Consider the following 18,085-nt stretch of genomic DNA (forward strand, 5'->3'; position numbering starts at 1 on the left):
CAAATGCCCTGCCACCTGAAGCATGCAGCAGTCACAGGGGTTTGCTGTTAGTTCTGGATTCCTGAGGCCTTTCCTAGATTTATAATCCAGGACACAAGGACAGGGAAGCACTATTTCTATACCTGGGATATTTGTGCTGGAGGATCAGAACTGAGAAAGGGAGTCTTGGCTGTGGTGGGCCTGAGTGAGACGTGACCTCATAGAATTGATGCTGGCCTGGAGGCCAGGGACCAAGAACAACACGGCTGCCTCCCCAACAGAAGTGGCTGGGTTGAGAGTTCTGTTACTGTACTGCCTCTCTCTGAACTCTCACATCCGGATTTCCAGTTACCTAATAGATACTGAAATCCAGGAAATGCCTCACAGCCCTCCTATTACAAAACAAGATACAACTCGTCAGTTACTTCTACCTGGAAAGCTACTGCTGTTCTTTGTTATCTATCACAAAATAACACTCAGGCCTTCCTTAATTCATCTTTCTCCCTCCTTCTTTACTTCTGACTAGTTATTAAATTCTACTGACTTTATCTCCTACATACCTATTTTTTATTGTGGTAAAATCGATATTATGTAAAATTTAACTTTAGCCATTTAAAAATGTACAAATCAATAATATTAAGTATATTCACAATGTTGTGCAACCATCACTATCCATTTCTAGAGCTTTTTCATCATCCCAAACAGAAACTCTCTACCTATAACATTCCCCTTTCCCCCAGCCCTTTCTTGTCCCTATGAATTTGCCTATTCCAAGTATATCACTCAAGTGGTAGTATACAATGTTTGTCCTTCTGTGTTTGGCTTATTTCACTTACCATAATGTTTTCAAGGTTCATGCTTGTCATAGCGAGTATCAGAATTTCATGCCCTTTTATGGCTGAATAATATTCCACTGGATGCATGAATATACCACATTTTGAGTATCCATTCATCTGCTAATGGACACTTGGGTTGTTTTCATGTGTCTTATTTCAGGATAGAATAACAAAATACTATACACTGGGTGGCTTAAACATTTCTTACAGTTCTGGAGCCTAGGAAGTCCTAGATCAAGGTGCTGGCAGAATCAAGGTGGAAAGAGAGAGAGAGAGAGAAAGAAAGGCTCTTGTCTTTCTTCCTCTTTTTTTTTTTTTTTAATTATTTATTTGAGAGAAAGAGAGAGCACAAGGGAGAGGGAGAGGGAGAAGCAGACTCCCCGCTGAGCAGGGAGCCCAATGCGGGGCTCAATCCCAGGGCCCTAAGATCCTGACGAGAGCTGAAGGCAGACACCCAACCGACTGAGCCACCCAGGCGCCCCTTCTTCTTCTTCTTCTTCTTATAAAGACACTAATCCCATCATGGGGGCTCCACCCTCATGATCTCATCCAACTCTTAATTCCCAAAGCCCAAACCTTCTAATGCAATCACAGTGGGGGTTAGGGCTTCAACATATACATATTGGGGGCACACAAACATTCAGCTCGTAACACCATCTTTTGACCTTATTATCCATTCTAAAATAGCGTATTTTCCTGATTATATAAGTAGCAGATGTAAGTAATACAAACTACAAAATACAAAAAAATGAAAGTATAGATAAGAATACAAAGTTCACTATTAATTCTAAATATGTCAATTGTTGACATTTTATTTCCACCCTTCTTTATATGTTTATATGCATGTAGGTGTTTTACAGAATCAGAACCATTGTTCATTTAGTTCTATATTTTTTACACTGAGCATTTTTTAAAAGTTTTTTTTTTTTTAATTTATTCATTTGAGAGAGAGAGAGAGAGAGAGCACGAGCAGGGGGGAGCAGTAGAGGGAGAGGGAGAAGCAGACTCCTGGCTGAGCAGGGAGCCCAACTCAGGGCTTGATTCCAGGACCCGGGGGATCATGACCTGAGCTTAAAGCAGACGCCCAGCCGACTGAGCCACTCGGCACCCCTACAGTGAGCGGGTTTTTTTTTTTTTTTTTTTTTAAAGATTTTATTTATTTATTTGAGAGAGAGAGAGCACATGAGAGGGGGGAGGGTGAGAGGGAAAAGCAGACTCCCGGCCGAGCAGGGAGCCCGATGCGGGACTCGATCCAGGGACTCCAGGATCATGACCTGAGCCGAAGGCTGTCGCTTAACCAATTGAGCCACCCAGGTACCCTACAGTGAGTGTTTTTATAAGCATTTTTCATTGCATAAAATTCCATTACAAACATATCAGAACTTGGATCTTCAGGTTGTTTCTTACTTTTTACTATTTTAAACAATACCAGAAACAACCTCTTCTTACACACATTTTTGTCTACATTTCATATCTCCTTAACATGGATTCCTAGCGGTCCCTAGGGCCCTGGCCCCTAATGGTCCCTGCCCCTGGAATTCACACCTTGGTGTGGTCCCCTCCCATACTGTACCAGGGTTGGTCTATGTGACCAACAGCATATGGCAGAAGTGATGGCCTGTCCCTTCTAGATTAGGTTATAAAAGGATGGTGGCTTCTGTCTTGGGTATGGGTGTTCTCCCCCTCTTTCTCTATCATGGATTGTTCACTCTGGTGGAAGCTATGTTGTGACCAAAGCTATGGAGAGGCCAGCATTGTGGAAAACTGAAGCCTCCTGCCAACAGCCACACGAATGAATATTTCTCCTCCTTTGTTTTGGTTTGGTTTTTATTTTGTATACACATTTTTCTGACAGATAGAAATTTAAAATTTTATGGAGCGCCTGGCTGGCTCAGTCTATACGGCACGCGACTCTTGATCTCAGGGTTTTGAGTTTAAGCCCCACGTTGGGCATAGAGCTTACTTAAAAAAACAAAACAAAAAAAACATTAAAGATGCCTATTGATTAAAAAGAAAGAAAGAAAAAGGAAAGACAAGGAGAATAACCGAATTCCTTAAGAAAAAAAAATGAAAAAACCCATTATGCAATGGGGCCCCTGGAGCATGTGACTCTTGATCTCAGAGTCATGAGTTCAAGCCCCACATTGGGCAGAGAGCTTACTTTAAAAAAATTTTTAAAAAATAGGGGTGCCTGAGTGGCTCAGTGGGTTGAGTGTCCCAACTCTTGGTTTCAGCTCAGGTCGTGATCTTAGGGTTTTGGGATCACCCCCGAGTCAGGCTCCATGTTCAGCAGAGAGTCTGCTTGAGATTCTTTCCCTCACCCTCTCCCTCAGCCATTCCCCTGCTCATGCTCACTCTCTCAAATAAATAAATAAATCTTAAAAAATAAAACATTATATTAAATTAAAAAATAAAAATCTTGTAATTCAGTTTGTCCAGCTTTCCCTTGGTGACCTCCTCATTACCTTTATTTATTTAAAGATTTTATTTATTTATTTGACAGAGAGATAGAGAGCACAAGTAGGCAGAGCGGCAGGCGGAGGGAGAGGGAGAAGCAGGCTCCCCGCCGAGCAGTGAGCCTGATGCGGGCTCGATCCCAGGACCCTGGGATCATGACCTGAGCCGAAGGCAGACGCTTAACCCACGGAGCCACCCAGGCGCCCCTTCCTCATTACCTTTAAATTTAAAACATTTATCAAAGTAGTACGAATAGTAAAGAAAAAAAAAAAAAGCCAAGTAATTCTAAATAGCTTATGATGAAAAACAGTGGTTCCTGGCTTTATCCTTCAGAGTCTCAGTAACTGTGTCAGGATTTGATCAGAAAAGCAGAACCACTAAGGATAAGCCAGAGTAAAGGATCCATGTTAGAGATTTTACCTTACACAGCTGTGGGAGCTTGTCGAACAGTCTGTGCAAGGCTCTTGCTTCTGTGTCTGGCACTGGGGCCAGCAGGGCAGGCGGACTGGAATGGAAGATGGGCTTGAGGTGAAGCAGAGGACAAACTCAAACCTGCATCGGCCAAGAACCTGAATGGTTAGGAATAAATTTTCCAGATACTCATGTCAAGATTTATTTGTGTACAGCAACTATTTAAAGCTCATCCTGGGGCGCCTGGGTGGCTCAGTCATTAAGCGTCTGCCTTCGGCTCAGGTCATGATCCCAGGGTCCTGGGATCGAGCCCCGCATCGGGCTCCCTGCTCGGTGGGAAGCCTGCTTCTCCCTCTCCCACTCCCCCTGCTTGTGTTCCTGCTCTCACTATCTCTCTCTCTGTCAAATAAATAAATAAAATCTTTAAAAAAAAAAAAAAAGCTCATCCTAAAAACTTCCTGTCAAAATAATCTTAAAAATATTAATCTAATAACAATCTGAAATTCTACTTGACTGCAAGAGAATTTGAAATTTAAGCCAAAGTTAGTATGAACTAGTATTAACTACTAGTTAACTAAATAGTAACTAAAATATCAACAGGCATTTATTTTAGTGAACAGCATCTAACTTGGACTCTGCACTAAGCACCTCCCATAAGTGAGGACCCAAGTTAGGTGCTGTGGGAATTATAAAAATGAGTAAATAAAACACACCATCTCTGGGATGCCAGGGTTAAACATCTGCTTTCGGCTCAGGTCATGATCCTAGAGTCCTGGGATCGAGTCCTGCACTGGGCTCCTTGCTGAACGGGGAGCCTGCTTCTCCCCCTGCTTATGGTGACGAATAAATAAAATCTTAAAAACAAAACCAAACAATGTCTGTCCTCCCGGAAGCACAGGGGTGGGGTAGGGGTGATGGAAGCAGCAACTTAAATGCAACAATAGAAGAGGCTATTGATTGATTTCAAGGATCCATGGACATCTGGAAGGGTCTCATGGAGAAAGAGAATTCAAGGGCCTTAAGAAAGGCCTTTGGGGTGGAGTTCAAGGGAACAATATGAACAAGGATTTGGCCAGGAAAATGAGGAGGGTGTCGTGGGGAAGCATTTCAGTGGTGGGTACAAGGAAGAGACAAGGCTGGGAATATAGACTGGGGCCATATCAGGGTAGGCCCTCAATAATAGGAGAAAAGGAATGAATTTACCCGGTAGGCGGTGGGAGCCATTGGTATTTGTTGAGGAAGAAAGTGAAAATTTAATCTTTATTTAAAAAAATATTATACATGTACCAATGTATAAACACATGGTAAGTATATATACTATTTCTCTTTCTTTTTTTTTAAGATTTTATTTATTTGACAGAGAGAGACACAGCGAGAGAGGGAACACAAGCAGCAGGAGTGGGAGAGGGAGAAGCAGGCTTCCCGCCGAGCAGGGAGCCCGATGCGGGGCTCAATCCCAGGACCCTGGGACCATGACCTGAGCCGAAGGCTGACGCTTAACAACTGAGCCACCCAGGCGCCCCAATGTATCCTCATTTTAAATAAGTATCATACGTTATTTCTTTTAGCAATTGACCACTCTTTGAAATTTTCCTAAAATCAATTATATATTGATCAATCTATTGCTCCAAATTATAAGAACCCTGGTGTTTTCTGTTTATACCATTTTTAGGTAGAAAGCCCCACATTTAACTGTTTAAATGAAATAAACCCAAAGTAAATACAATGTAAAAAACACATTTTAATCCAAAAGTTTGAATATTGGCACTTAGCTATTTACAATGGTATTTACAATCAACTTTACAGTAACATTTGTGGAGAGAACTCTGAACACAGAGCTATCTACAGTTGCGTCCTTCTAACATACAAACCATAGCTGTGCAGAAAAATGTTAACAGTTAAAACTGCTACAACTCAAAATCATTATGATTAAATTAGATTTGACAAATTTTCCTGGGGTTGAAAAACGCGGGTTGTCAGGGTAGAAGAAGAGGTGCGTGTGTGCAATCCCCACATCCTCCCATTTCCACATTGTTGTTCCCTCCCTTAGCTGACCTGCACTTGAGTAGAACCTACACCTGAATTCTGACAATTCAGGGTGTCTAAGACTTTATTTTAGGCCTGTTAGTATGAGTCTACAGCAGATTGTTTAAGTATAACTGTTTTTTAGATATTAACGCATATGAACTATAAGTCATTTTTATGACTGCCCAGTGGTTGTTTTAATGGTAGTCAAGAAACTGCCAAGGGGGATGCCTGAACATGATGTGATTCCTGTGTGCTCTTCATGAAGCTGTCTGCACTGTAAAATTTTATGGTTTGATTGGGAGCCTCACCTTGACTGAGAAGGGAGATGAAAACAATGACGATCAACAAAATAATTCTGAATCTGTTTGCTACAGAATGAAGTTGGAAAAAGCTCAGGCTAATAGAATCATCCACCACTTTCCTTAAGGTTAAACAGTCTATCTAGCATTTTCTAGATGAAGAAATAAACCTTGTGTAACTTTGTGATAGACACAGTTGGTCATAGCTACATTTTATTTGATTAAGTCCGTGGTCAGAAATCCAAATCTTAATTAATGTTTTGTTCTAGCAGAAAAATACAATCCATTGATTGTAATGAGTTTCTAGAAACAAATCATGGAGAAAAAAATAGATACTACCTGTTCCTACTGGTCTCCTTGGGAATTGCAGCCTTTGCCTGGGAAGATACATATATAGAATATATTTAATTCCTTGCTATCCCTTTTAAATTTCCAAGTGACTAGTAATAAACAAGCTAATGATTACTGGGTAGTTAGGGAAAAATTTCTAGTCACCTTCCCATCTAAGAATTTCATGAAAGAAACACGCGGCATGTCTTAGAGGAGTATGACTACAAGATGACTGGAAATAAGTTTCACTTTCTAAACTACAAATGGTTGGCAACTGTTTCCTTAATAGTGATTGCAGGAGTAGGTCCAACATGAGTCCATATGTAGCCCTTCTCTGGTCTGGTCGGAACTGTGGGAAACGGCGAAGAACGTGACTTGAAATATTCAGAAGGTGCGTGACACACAAATTCCAAGTATTCCATTTTCCTTGGAAGATCCTCCTCTGGTCCTAAAAGGCAGTTGACGGAAAGATCAAACACATTTTTGAACATATATATCATTTTCATAAAAGATTAAAATGCCTAGATGCTAGGAGAAACCACTCTGGTGGTGCCCTGCCATTAGTCCTCGATAGCTGTATTATTCTGAAGTCCCTCTCCATCATTTTCTTCTACTTTAGCTGTTTAACTCCCCCAAACAGTGATTCAATATAGAAAGGATTCTAAAAATAATATTAGTACTATACAGTGCTTATTATATGCCCACACTGCTCTAAGTACTGTATATACACCGATACTTTGAATCCTCGAAACTGTGCTCTGAGGAAGCCACTATTATTCTTCCTGGTTTTTGTGTGAGGAAAACGAGACAAGAGAAATTAAGGAACTTGTCCAGAGCCATACGGCTAGTCTCAGGTGCTGGGCTACGAACCCAGATTGTCTGGCTCCAGAGTGTGTGCTCTGAACCCCTATGTTGTGCTCCCCGCTCCAGTGTCCAGGGATTAGGAGGAGGGGGTGGGAGAGGAGCCTCAGAAGTGATTCTTCACATCACCGCCTCTGCCGAGAATCCTGTCCTATAGGTCACGTAGATAAAAATCCACTCTTCTATGTACCTACAAGCAGAAGACTAAAACTGCTCATATATCAAACTTCACACATAGGTGAGACTAGCAGCAGTATGTTATTTGCCCGAGTTCCCTCTGGAAAAACAAAACAAAACAAAACTTTTGTATGCAAAAGTAACGCATGCTCATTGCAGAAAGGTTGAAAATATGGGGTGACTTCCAAACTCTGGACACTTTTAAAATTGTATGACTCAGCAACTTCTTCCTGTGAATCTACATCAAGAAACATTTATACCACTTCTGTAGCCTTGAAATGAGTGAGAGCACAGTGGCTGCCATTTCAACTGTACATGACGATATGTTATAAAAGGTCTAGGATGAGGTGTGTGACATGTAGAGGGACACATAATGAAGATTTGTAAGATTCTAGGAATAACGGGGACAGTTCCTTTTGAAATCAGTTTTAACTAGATTTTTATAAGTAAATATGCCTAAATAAGCCTAATGTCTGATCAATAAATTCTTTTTTTTAAGATTTTATTTATTTATTTGACAGAGAGAGAGACAGCGAGAGAGGGAACACAAGCAGGGGGAGTGGGAGAGGGAGAAACAGGCTTTCCGCCAAGCAGGGAGCCCGATGCGGGGCTCGATCCCAGGACCCTGGGATCATGACCTGAGCCGAAGGCAGACGCTTAACGACTGAGCCACCCAGGTGCCCCAATAAATTCTTTATTAATAGAGTTTAACCCTGGGTCCCTCAGAAAAATCTTAGCCACATCACTTTTTAGTAGGTAAATACTGCCCTAACTCAAAATAACTGAAAGCACTCAAACCCCAACTGTATAAAATGTCTTTCCTATTTTCTATAAAGCTCTTTACTTTTTAATATTTAATAATGCTTATGTCTCTTTGTTATGGACTGAATTATATTCCCCCCACTCTGTATGTTGAGGCCCTAAGCCCCAGTGTGATGGTATTTAGAGATGGGGCCTTTAGGGAGGTAATTCCAGTTAAATGAGGTCATAGGCTGGAGCCCCAATTTGATAGGACTGATGTTCTTCTAGGGAGAGGAAGAGATGCTAGGAATGTGCACACACAGAGGAAAAGGCCACGTGAGGATGCAGCGAGAAGGTGGCTGCCTACAAGCCAGGAAGAGTGCTCTCATCAGAAAGTGACCCTGACAGCACCTTGATCTTCAACTTCCCGCCTCCAGAACTATGAGAAATAGGTTTTGTGTTTATGCCACTCAGCCCGTGGTATGTGGTTACGGCAGCCCGAGCAGACTAACACCTTCTTTTATGTAATAACAGAGAATTACCTGAGTTCAAGAACCTGTACCCCTTGTCAAACTCACCGATGATGTAGGATGCAGGATCAAACTGGTCCCTGGGGCTCGAGAGGGTGGGAATGAGCCACGTCAGGGCGGCGCTTTTCTCACAATACTGGTCCTGGATGAAGCCCCTGATCTGAGCGTAGTAGGGCTTTCCATCTTGTTCATCAATCACAGAAACAACATCTCCAATTTGGTAATATACTCCCTTGGGGAAATAGAAGACAATCCCATATTTGAAATAAAAACAGAAAAAAGCACCCCAGCTATGAACTGAAACCTCCCTAACACGAAATAAAGTTTGCAAAGTGGTCAGTAAAACACCTTTAAGATGGTCCCATTGGACCATCATTGTTTATATGGTTGATGCCAATTCTTCTGTTTTTTTTGGAGAGAGAGAGCTCGAGTGGGGGTGGAAGGACAAAGAGAGAGGGAGAGAGAGAATCTTTTTTAAAGATTTGTTTTTATTTTATTTATTTTTAAAGATTTTATTTATTTGACAGAGAGAGAGAGACAGCAAAAGAGGGAACACAAGCAGGGGGAGTGGGAGAGGGAGAAGCAGGCCTCCCCGATGAGCAGGGAGCCCGATGCGGGGCTCGATCCTAGGACCCTGGGATGATGACCTGAGCAAAGGCGGACACTTAACGGCTGAGCCACCCAGGCGCAGATTTATTTATTTATATTATTTATTTTATTTATATGAGATTTATTTATTTTAGAGAGAGAAAGATAGCATGTGTGCTCTCGTGTGGACTGGGAGGGGCAGAAGGAGAGGGGGAGAGAGTCTTAAGCAGACTCCATGCTGAGCACAGAGCCATTTGGGGCTCAATCTCATGACCCTCAGAACAGGACTTGAGCTGAAATCAAGTTGGATGCCTAACCAACTGCACCACCCAGGCACCCCTTTTTGTTTTTTTGGGAGACAGAATCTTGAGTGGGGCTTAATCTCACGACCCTGAAATCATGACCTGAGCCGAGATCAAGAGCGGAATGCTCAACGGACTGAGCCACCCAGGTGCCCCTGATGCCAATTCTGAAGTTGTTCACTCTTGAATAAAAATTATACACACCCCCAAAAATGTGCATCTGGAGAAAACATTTGTTTATAAAGACACTTTGATTTCGTATTAGAACAATGTTATCCCTACAGCCAATGAGCTGTAGAAAGGGGAAGTGACTTTGCTGAAGGCTACTTAAGGCAGAGAATGCAGCTGGGGCTCCTTCACCAGCTCTGGGGTCCATCTCTGTCCTGTATTGAAAAGCAGTGCTTACCTGATGAGAATACGCTCTACACTCCTCCCTCCTCGGCCATCCATAAAGAAAATGGACACCACACATTCCAACCCAAAGAAATGAGAAACTCTTCTGATCATAACCAGTCTCCGGGATGGGTCCCGTGCCATTCACTCTGCTATCCTCCCACAAGACAATTACCTGCGTTTCCAGCATTCATGGCTTCCGGTCTTATTCCTGCTCCACTTCGCCGCCAACTAACTCATCTGTCACGTCCATGTCGAGCCCTCCCTATGACCCTGCCTCTGCCATCTGTTGCAGGTCTCCTTCCCTAGGTCTTCAAAAGGAAATAATTTCTCCCTTGAGCATCCATAATGTCTGATCCAAATCTTTATGGTACTCAGCACTCCCTTAGGTGGGTGTGGTTCTTAGCCGGTGAAGGTGTCCTTGACTTGCAGGAACCAAGTGCAATTTATCACTGCTTCCCTCAGAACAGGGCCTTGGCAGCAGGTAAAGTGCTGGGGTGTGCCCTCAACCATAAAAATAATTCTGAAGAAATACTTCCAGTGAGTGGGCTATGAAAGGAGCTTTTCCTGGTGGACCCTTCATCCGTGTGTCTAAGGGCTACGGTAGCATCTGGATCACTACGGACGGGCAGAGTCAATGCGGGCCACAATCTGCCACTGGCTAGTTCATATCCATCATCAGCTGGTCCTCAGAGCCACTACTCAACATTCTAAGTTATTTGTCATATAAATACTTTGCACTTATGGTCTGCTTTGTCTACATGCAGAATCATTATTCCCAAATTATAAATGAGTAATTCATTTTTTTGTACAAAGAACAGGGCTTTGCTTATCATAGACACTCAAATATATGCTAAATGAATATTAACTCAAAATATACAATAGTGTGAAGATAGAACTGCAAGGCAAAGACAATGTCTTACTGAAAGATTCCAGGGGCACCTGGGTGGCTCAGCTGGTTGAGCGCTGGACTCTTCTTTCCGCTCAGATCATGATCATGATCATGGTTGTGAGATCGAGCCCCACGTCGGGCTCTGCACTCAGTGGCGAGTCCACTTGAGATTCTCTCTCCCTCTGCCCCTCCCCCTGATTCCAACGGCGAGCAGTACCTGGCACGTGTTTAAGTGATTATTAGCACGTGTTGTGTTGTGCATGTATATACAGAAAGCGCTAACCATGACTAAGGCACTTAATCTAAGGAGTTCCTTCATTTGCAGGGAGGTTTCAGGGCTGCTGGCAGAAAAGAAAGAAGGGTCAACTCAATATACTGAAGAACACCGGATTAGGAGTAAGCAGAGCTGTTCATGGGGCTCTTCTGCCACAGGGAGGCCATTCAACCCTTTGGGGTCTTGGGTGCCCACACTCCTGGCCATCAGACCCAGTGGCTCCCACTCAGCTCCCTCTCACATGCCTGATCTGGGCTCTAGTTCAGCAGATGGCAATGACCTCTTAAGTCCTCCCGCTCCGGTGCTGCGTGCAGGGGCAGCCTCTGCAATCCTGGGTATCGGAAGCGTACCTGAATATTTTGTTGCACTTTGTCCTTATTGTCTAACAAACAGGGGTGGCAGACAGCAATAAGAAATACGGTATTTGTGGGGTGACTGGGTGGCTCAGTCTGTTAAGCAGTTAAGCGTCTGACTTTGGCTCAGGTAGTGATCTTGGGGTCTTGGGATAGAGCCCTGCATTGGGCTCCCCACTGTGTGCATGTGCACACACACGCTCTCTCTCTCTCAAATAAAGAAATAAAATCTGGGACGCCTGGGTGGCTCAGTCTGTTAAGCGGCTGCCTTTGGCCCAGGTCATGATCCCAGGGTCCTGGGATCGAGTCCCACATCGGGCTCCTTGCTCAGCGGGGAGCCTGCTTCTCCCTCTCTGTCCCTCTGCTTGTGCTCTCTCTGTCAAATATAATCTTTAAAAAAAAAAAAAAAGAAAGAAAATCTTTCTTTTTTAAAGATTTTATCTATTTGACAGAAAGAGACACAGCGAGAGAGAACACAAGCAGGGGGAGTGGGACCAGGAGAAGCAGGCTTCCCACTGAGCAGGGAGCCCGATGCGGGGCTCGATCCCAGGACCCCGGGACCATGACCTGAGCCAAAGGCAGATGCTTAACGGCTGAGCCACCCAGGCGCCCCAATAAATAAAATCTTAAAAAAAAAAATGTAATAACTTGTAATAAGAGGTCCCACACCTGTTCAAAGGCCTTTCGCCTTTGGGTTGAGACATGCCTGGAAATCATTAGTACACTAAATCCTTAGCCAAACCAGTTGCTTTTTTTTTTTTTTAAGTTTATTTATTTAAGCAATCTCTATGCCCAACATGGGCTTGAACTCACAACACCGATGTCAAGAGGTGCATGCCCTACTGACTGAGCCAACCAGGTGCCTCCTAGCCAGTTGCTTCTGGACTTAATCTGTAAACTGCGAGTTCCGCTGTGAGAGTGATACACACATCTGAAAACACGATGATGCCAATTTCTACTATTGAGTGCTTACTCTGCTGAGTGTTTAACAGACATGAACTCGCTTGAACCACTGAGGTGGCTGCTATTTACAATCCCTATTTTCTAGATGAGGAAACACCAGAGAGCTTGGTCTCGGCCCAGTCACACAGTCATTTGCTGGTGGGGCCAGGAGCTGAGCTCCGCCATCACACTGCCTCGCTCCATGACTTGTTGGCTATAGGATCTCTGACGAGATCATGCAGTTCGCTGTGCTTCACTGTCCTCATCCATAAAACGGGGATAACAGCAGCACTTCATGGAGTGGACTGAGTGAAGTAAAGCCTATGACGTGCTCACCTCAGGGCCTGATGCACAGCAAGCGCATACTAAATTTAGCTACTTTATTTATTATTAACAATGCGTGAAATGCTGGAAATACAGGAACGGTGTTTGCCTGTGTAGAGGCTGTTTTAGACTACACAGATTCTGGGCTAACAACGACAAAAAAGGTACACACAGAGTATCATACTTGAGTTTTTCAGGGTTTGGTCCACTTGGGTCAGGTATGAAGCACTAACTCGTGCCATTGCCCCCCAAAAGATAGTTCAGCCTCCAAGACATCAACAGCAGGTAACGGCTGCTGCCTGTGCCAGGCCTGCCAGGCTCTGGAGGCTGTGTCTGTGTCTGTGTTGCAACTGCTTTCCTAAGGCTTCTGGTTCAAAAATAACGGTATGTCATGTCTCCCACCGGAGAAGCAGGTGTCTGTGGGCTTTGGCCCTAGGAAAACTGACTTCCTCACTCTTTTATCAAAACATTTTGGACACTCTCTCACCATCTACTTCTAGTAGATGTTAATCCCCACCACTGCCCTTATTCCTCTCACTTCTGCTTAAAGGCATTTTAGAATCTCTGTGCCTCCTCTACCCACTAGGTATCAGGTCTATACTCCCTCTACTCATCCAAGTCCCCACTCTGTGCTCCTCCCACAGTGACCGGCAGAGTGACTAGAGTGGCTCACCCTTTCAGGACGCCACACTATACCTTAGCATTTTAAGATACTTCAAATACTTAAAAATACCATGTTTCTTTTTTTTTTTTTTTAAGATTTTATTTATTTATTTGACAGAGAGAGACACAGTGAGAGAGAGAACACAAGCAGGGGGAGCAGGAGAGGGAGAAGCAGGTTCCCTGCAGAGCAGGGAGCCCGAGGTGGGGCTCAATCCCAGGACCCTGGGATCATGACCTGAGCCGAAGGCAGACGCTTAACGAATGAGCCACACAGGCGCCCCCAAAATACCATGTTTCAATAAGCAACTACCCCTCCTACCTCAGCTGTGGATGAAATGTTTTATACCAGCCACCTACGGGAAAAACTAGCTTAGAGAAGAACAAAAAGCAATCACACATTATATAGAGGGGCAGAGGCCTTTGGACTAACCCAACATTTGGCAGCGTATCTTATGACAGGCCCAAACCTTCCCTCAGTAACCCTACAGATGCTTACCTTGTAGAAGATTGATTCTGCAGTGATTATAGTGGAAACGGACTCAGGAGCTTTGATGGGCTAGGGGGAGAAAAAAACAAAAGTAAAAATATTAGCACATTCCTAGTGTGTATGTGTGTGTAGCGTAGACAGGCATTTTCCCAGTCATCTACAAGAGTTCTGTAACTTAAGAAATACTAAATCTGTTGCTGGTTGACCAGAAGTGCAATAAAAAGATAAATGATTTTCTGAATGTTGTGGCAAAGCACAGTCTGAATATTTCTGTGGCTATTTCTGCTACCATCAGCTTAAAAATTGCTGAGAACTAAAGCACAAGCTGCTGAGATCTACCTCAACCGCTCTCGAAGCTTTATTACATATTAACATTCTGGTTATAAACAATATCCTGGCTCTGAAGGCCTGGGCACAACAAAAAAAGGAAGTAATAAAAAAAATGTGTAGGTGGGGCTCCTGGGTGGCTCAGACGTTAAGTGTCTGCCTTCGGCTCAGGTCATGATCCCAGGGTCTTGGGATCGAGCCCCACATCGGGCTCCCTGCTCAGCGGGAGGCCTGCTTCTCCCTCTCCCACTCCTCCTGCTTGTGTTCCCTCTCTCGCTGTGTCTTTCTCTGTCAAATAAATAAATAAAATCTTTAAAAAAAAAAAAATGTGTAGGTGAACACAATGTGAAAAAGTGTCTCCTTGAAGACATTTTCCATCTCAACTTAACTATGGAACTAGCTGAGATACTTGTCATCAGAAGTAATTTTCTAGCAAGGCTGAACTAAGGTTACAGAAACTTCCTTGGAGTGCTTAGTCATTTGCCACCACCCAGCCATTACTGCATCCCCTTCTTAAGCCGTAGAACACGCTTCTATGCCACAACACAAAAACCAGGCCTCCCCAAGTGTGTCTTGGTACCATCCTTGAAGAGAGGGGTTGCTAGAGAAATAGATACTGAAATAATTGCAGAGCATATTCTACCACACAGAAGAGGAAAACGTGTGTGTAAGTGATAAAACTATAATCACATGCACATTTACTTAACGTGCTTTGTCAACAGGTGCCTCATTTTAAGAAAACTAAATTATAAAAGTCTTAAATCAATTAGTCAAGTATTCTGAGTAAGGATCTGCAAGCGGCACAAGAATTTACTACAGGGCCACTCTGTGTTTCACAAATGAATACGCCCAATTTCAGAAATGCCTTCACTGGTAAGGGAAGCATTCCTGTTCTAAAAGGAAAGAACACCATACTGAGGTTTAAAAAAGTAGTCTACAACGCACTGTCCATTGTGGATGACCATTTTCGCCTTGTGTTTACAAAAATACTGAGAATTTACTGCAACAAAAGGTTCTTTCAACTACCCCCAGTATAAGTCTTTCAACCATCTAGTTTCTTACAGCAGAAGAAAGGCTTAGCAAAATTTTTGATTCACATTCATCAAACTGATCACCATAAATCAGTAAGATACTTTTTCTGGGGCTGTAATAACAAACAAATATGGAAATGAATGAGTTCCAGTATTATTTACTTAGATCTTTAAAGAATAAAAAAAAAATTTTCCCCCTAATATATCTGACCATATCAAGAACCATAATCCCACCTCCTCCTTGCATGGAGGGCCCAATCAAATGCATTCAAGGTTTACGTTTCTTTTACACTCATATTTTATATTTCCCAGTGGAAAAAATTAAAAGCTAAAAGAAGAGAAAAAGGATATTATTAACTTTATATAAACAGTAAGCCTCCTGCAACAGAGCTCACTTCCTTTTAAGAAGTGCGGACCACTCCCCAGAATACTGCAGAAAGGCTCGGAAGAGCAAAGTTTAGATGAGAAATGAAGGCACTGACAGGACACACTACATACACACACGATGCCATTACTGTAAAAGACACTGTCCACAATCATCTTACATTTTTTAATTTAAAAATATGTCTTCTCCCTTTTCCTTTAGTGGAAACTTTCTTTTCAGCAGCTGGAGCAGATTTGTATTTAGTGTTTCTGAGCCGAGCAGACCGCCTGTGAATTTCCTGCTTACTCTGTTACATAAACAATTAAAGAACAAAAAAAGATAAAGAAATAAAATTGTAGAAAGATTGCTGTCCCGATACAACCATCTTACAAGGACTTCAGAGTATGCACTTTAAGCTGACTTTTAAAAAATTAAGTAAGAATGTGGCTTTTTACCCTGGGTAATCACAGGAACTGGGCTAATTAAAACAGGGAGGGCCCTAGACAAGCATCTCCAGAGCCTCCAAAAAGGTGTGAAGTACGTACAATAGGGCACTGGGGGACGTGCACGAGTAAGTCTCGGCCAAGGCAAGAACTACTCGTTTGCTGTTTGTCGTGGGGAACATCCCTTAACAACTCAACTCTCCGACCCCGGGGAGCGGGCTGGGTGTGGCACTTCCCTACAATGGAATACTTATGCTGCCATTTAAAACAATGACACAATCTTACTTAATAACATAACATAATAATAAAATAACCTTTAACAGGGAAAGTAGGTCCAGTAGCACGACCCCGTTTACGTGTGTGTATTGAGATGTCTGGTTACTACCGCAAATGTTACTACAGTGAGGGCGATTTCGGAAGGGCTTTAAATTGTCTTGCTTCTTTACACTTTCAATTTCTCACAATAGCAAAGGTGCTTAGAATGGGCCAAGTCCGTGAAGATCTCATCGTGGGGCGGGAGCGGGCGGCCCTCTCTGGCACGGCCACCGCGATCCGGGAAGGCCCACGCGCGCGCCCCCTCCCCGGCCCCGCCGGCCTCCGCCCGCCCCACGCCCGGTCGGCCTCGCGGGCGGGAGGCGCCGGAAGAGCTCACCTGCTTGCCGCCCCCGCCCCCGTTGCTCTGCGGAGGGGCGGCCGAGGTGCTGGCGAAGGTCGCCGCGCCGAAGCCGCCACCGCCGCTGCTGCCCCCCGTCCCGCCAGCCGCCCCGGAGCCGGCGCCCCCGCCGCCCGCGCCGCCCCGGCCCGTGCAGTGGTGGCAGAGGATCTCGCCCTGCGGGCCCTTCTTCCACATGGAGGACGAGGTGGTCTTGCAGACGCTGCAGGTGGGCTTCAGGCCCAGTGGCATCGTGGCGGGCTCGGGCGGCCCCCGCGGGCGCAGCGACACGGGAATGGCGACCGCCGGCCCGGGCCGCCCGCTGGTCGGCCCGCCACTCCCAGCGACAGGAAGAGCGGCGCGGGCGCCGAGCTGTCCGCGCAGGGACCCGAGGGAGGCCGCTGCCCCCTGGAGGCAGGAAGGCGGTTCCACCCGCTCTGCGACCGGTACCAGCCTCGGGCAGCCCACAGCGCCGGGAGGCGGGCTCGGGGGCGGGGCCTGGCCTGGAGGGCTTCCGGCGGTGGGTGGGGCCTGCGCCGCGCTGGAAGTGCCCCCCCGCGACCGGAAGTGCCCACCCGGGACTCTGGAAGTGGGCTGTAGTTCGGACCTCGATCGCCTTCTGGCGAAAGATGTTGGCGAACTTTTTGGCTTTAGGCCTGGGATTGGCAGGTAGAATGCAGAACACCACATTAAATTTGAATTTCAGACAAGCAACGAATAATATTTTGATACGCGTGTATCCCATGCGGTGTTCGTTGTTTATCTGAAATTCGGATTTAACTAGGTGTGCTGTATTTTTATTTGCTCATCTGACACTCTGGCCGAGGACGCCTTTACAGTCCTAAAAATTATAATTTAGAACCCCAAATACTTTTATTTATATGGGTTGTATCCATGGACATTTATGCATTAGGAGTAGAAGCACATTTTAAAGCCTACAATGTCAATCACGTTCCTAAGCCGTTGGATGATGATGTTATCACAGGTCCTGTAGCCTCTGATCAGCACACCAGTGAGCATGAGAGTGGAAAGGCAAACAACTGGTTTGGCCCAGACAAGAGCATTACGACAAGCCAGTTCCCCTCTTATTAATGTCGCTAATTAGAACGGGCCTCACCAGGGAAAAGGGTCTCTGCTTTTCAGCCTCACTTCATAGTGTAGTGGTAGGTACCTGTTTTCAGGATCCTGGGTTTTCTAGACTTGATACACCTGGAGACATCTCAATGCATATGCTGGTGGCATGGCCCAGGGAAAGAAAGAAAACTTGTATTGAACGCCTACGATGTCACAAAATCTCATATAGTGCTTATGACAACCCTGAAAGGAGTTACTATCCCTGTTTTACTGTTAACTGATGATTAACAGAGGGACCGTGATTTGGACCTCTGGCCGACACAACCT

General features: G+C 44.5%; 1 protein-coding gene across 1 annotated transcript; it reads right to left on the reverse strand.

Moving 5' to 3' along the window:
• Nucleotides 1–5,404: 5,404 nt before the first annotated feature.
• Nucleotides 5,405–17,131, reverse strand: GATAD1 (GATA zinc finger domain containing 1). The gene is made up of 5 exons (XM_045864720.3): nt 16,685–17,131; nt 15,771–15,896; nt 13,877–13,936; nt 8,698–8,881; nt 5,405–6,788 (listed from the first exon to the last, which is right to left on the reverse strand). Exons 1-5 carry the CDS (start codon nt 16,934–16,936, stop codon nt 6,598–6,600), a joined length of 813 nt encoding a protein of 270 aa, XP_045720676.1. The 5' UTR covers nt 16,937–17,131; the 3' UTR covers nt 5,405–6,597.
• Between the last annotated feature and the right edge of the window lie 954 nt (nt 17,132–18,085).

This window comes from Mirounga angustirostris, unplaced genomic scaffold, assembly GCF_029215605.1.
Source record: "Mirounga angustirostris isolate CCGP_5_RB_7025 unplaced genomic scaffold, mMirAng1.0.hap1 SCAF_12, whole genome shotgun sequence".
Classification (NCBI taxonomy): domain Eukaryota; kingdom Metazoa; phylum Chordata; class Mammalia; order Carnivora; family Phocidae; genus Mirounga; species Mirounga angustirostris.

Coding starts and splice junctions, on each gene's coding strand:
- GATAD1 (XM_045864720.3), bottom strand. CDS start 16,936: ATGCCACTGGGCCTGAAGCCCACCTGCAGCGTCTGCAAGACCACCTCG. Junction 8,882..13,876: donor CAGAATCAATCTTCTACAAG/GTAAGCATCTGT, acceptor TATTTCCCCAAG/GGAGTATATTACCAAATTGG. Junction 6,789..8,697: donor TCCTGCATCCTACATCATCG/GTGAGTTTGACA, acceptor ACTGCCTTTTAG/GACCAGAGGAGGATCTTCCA.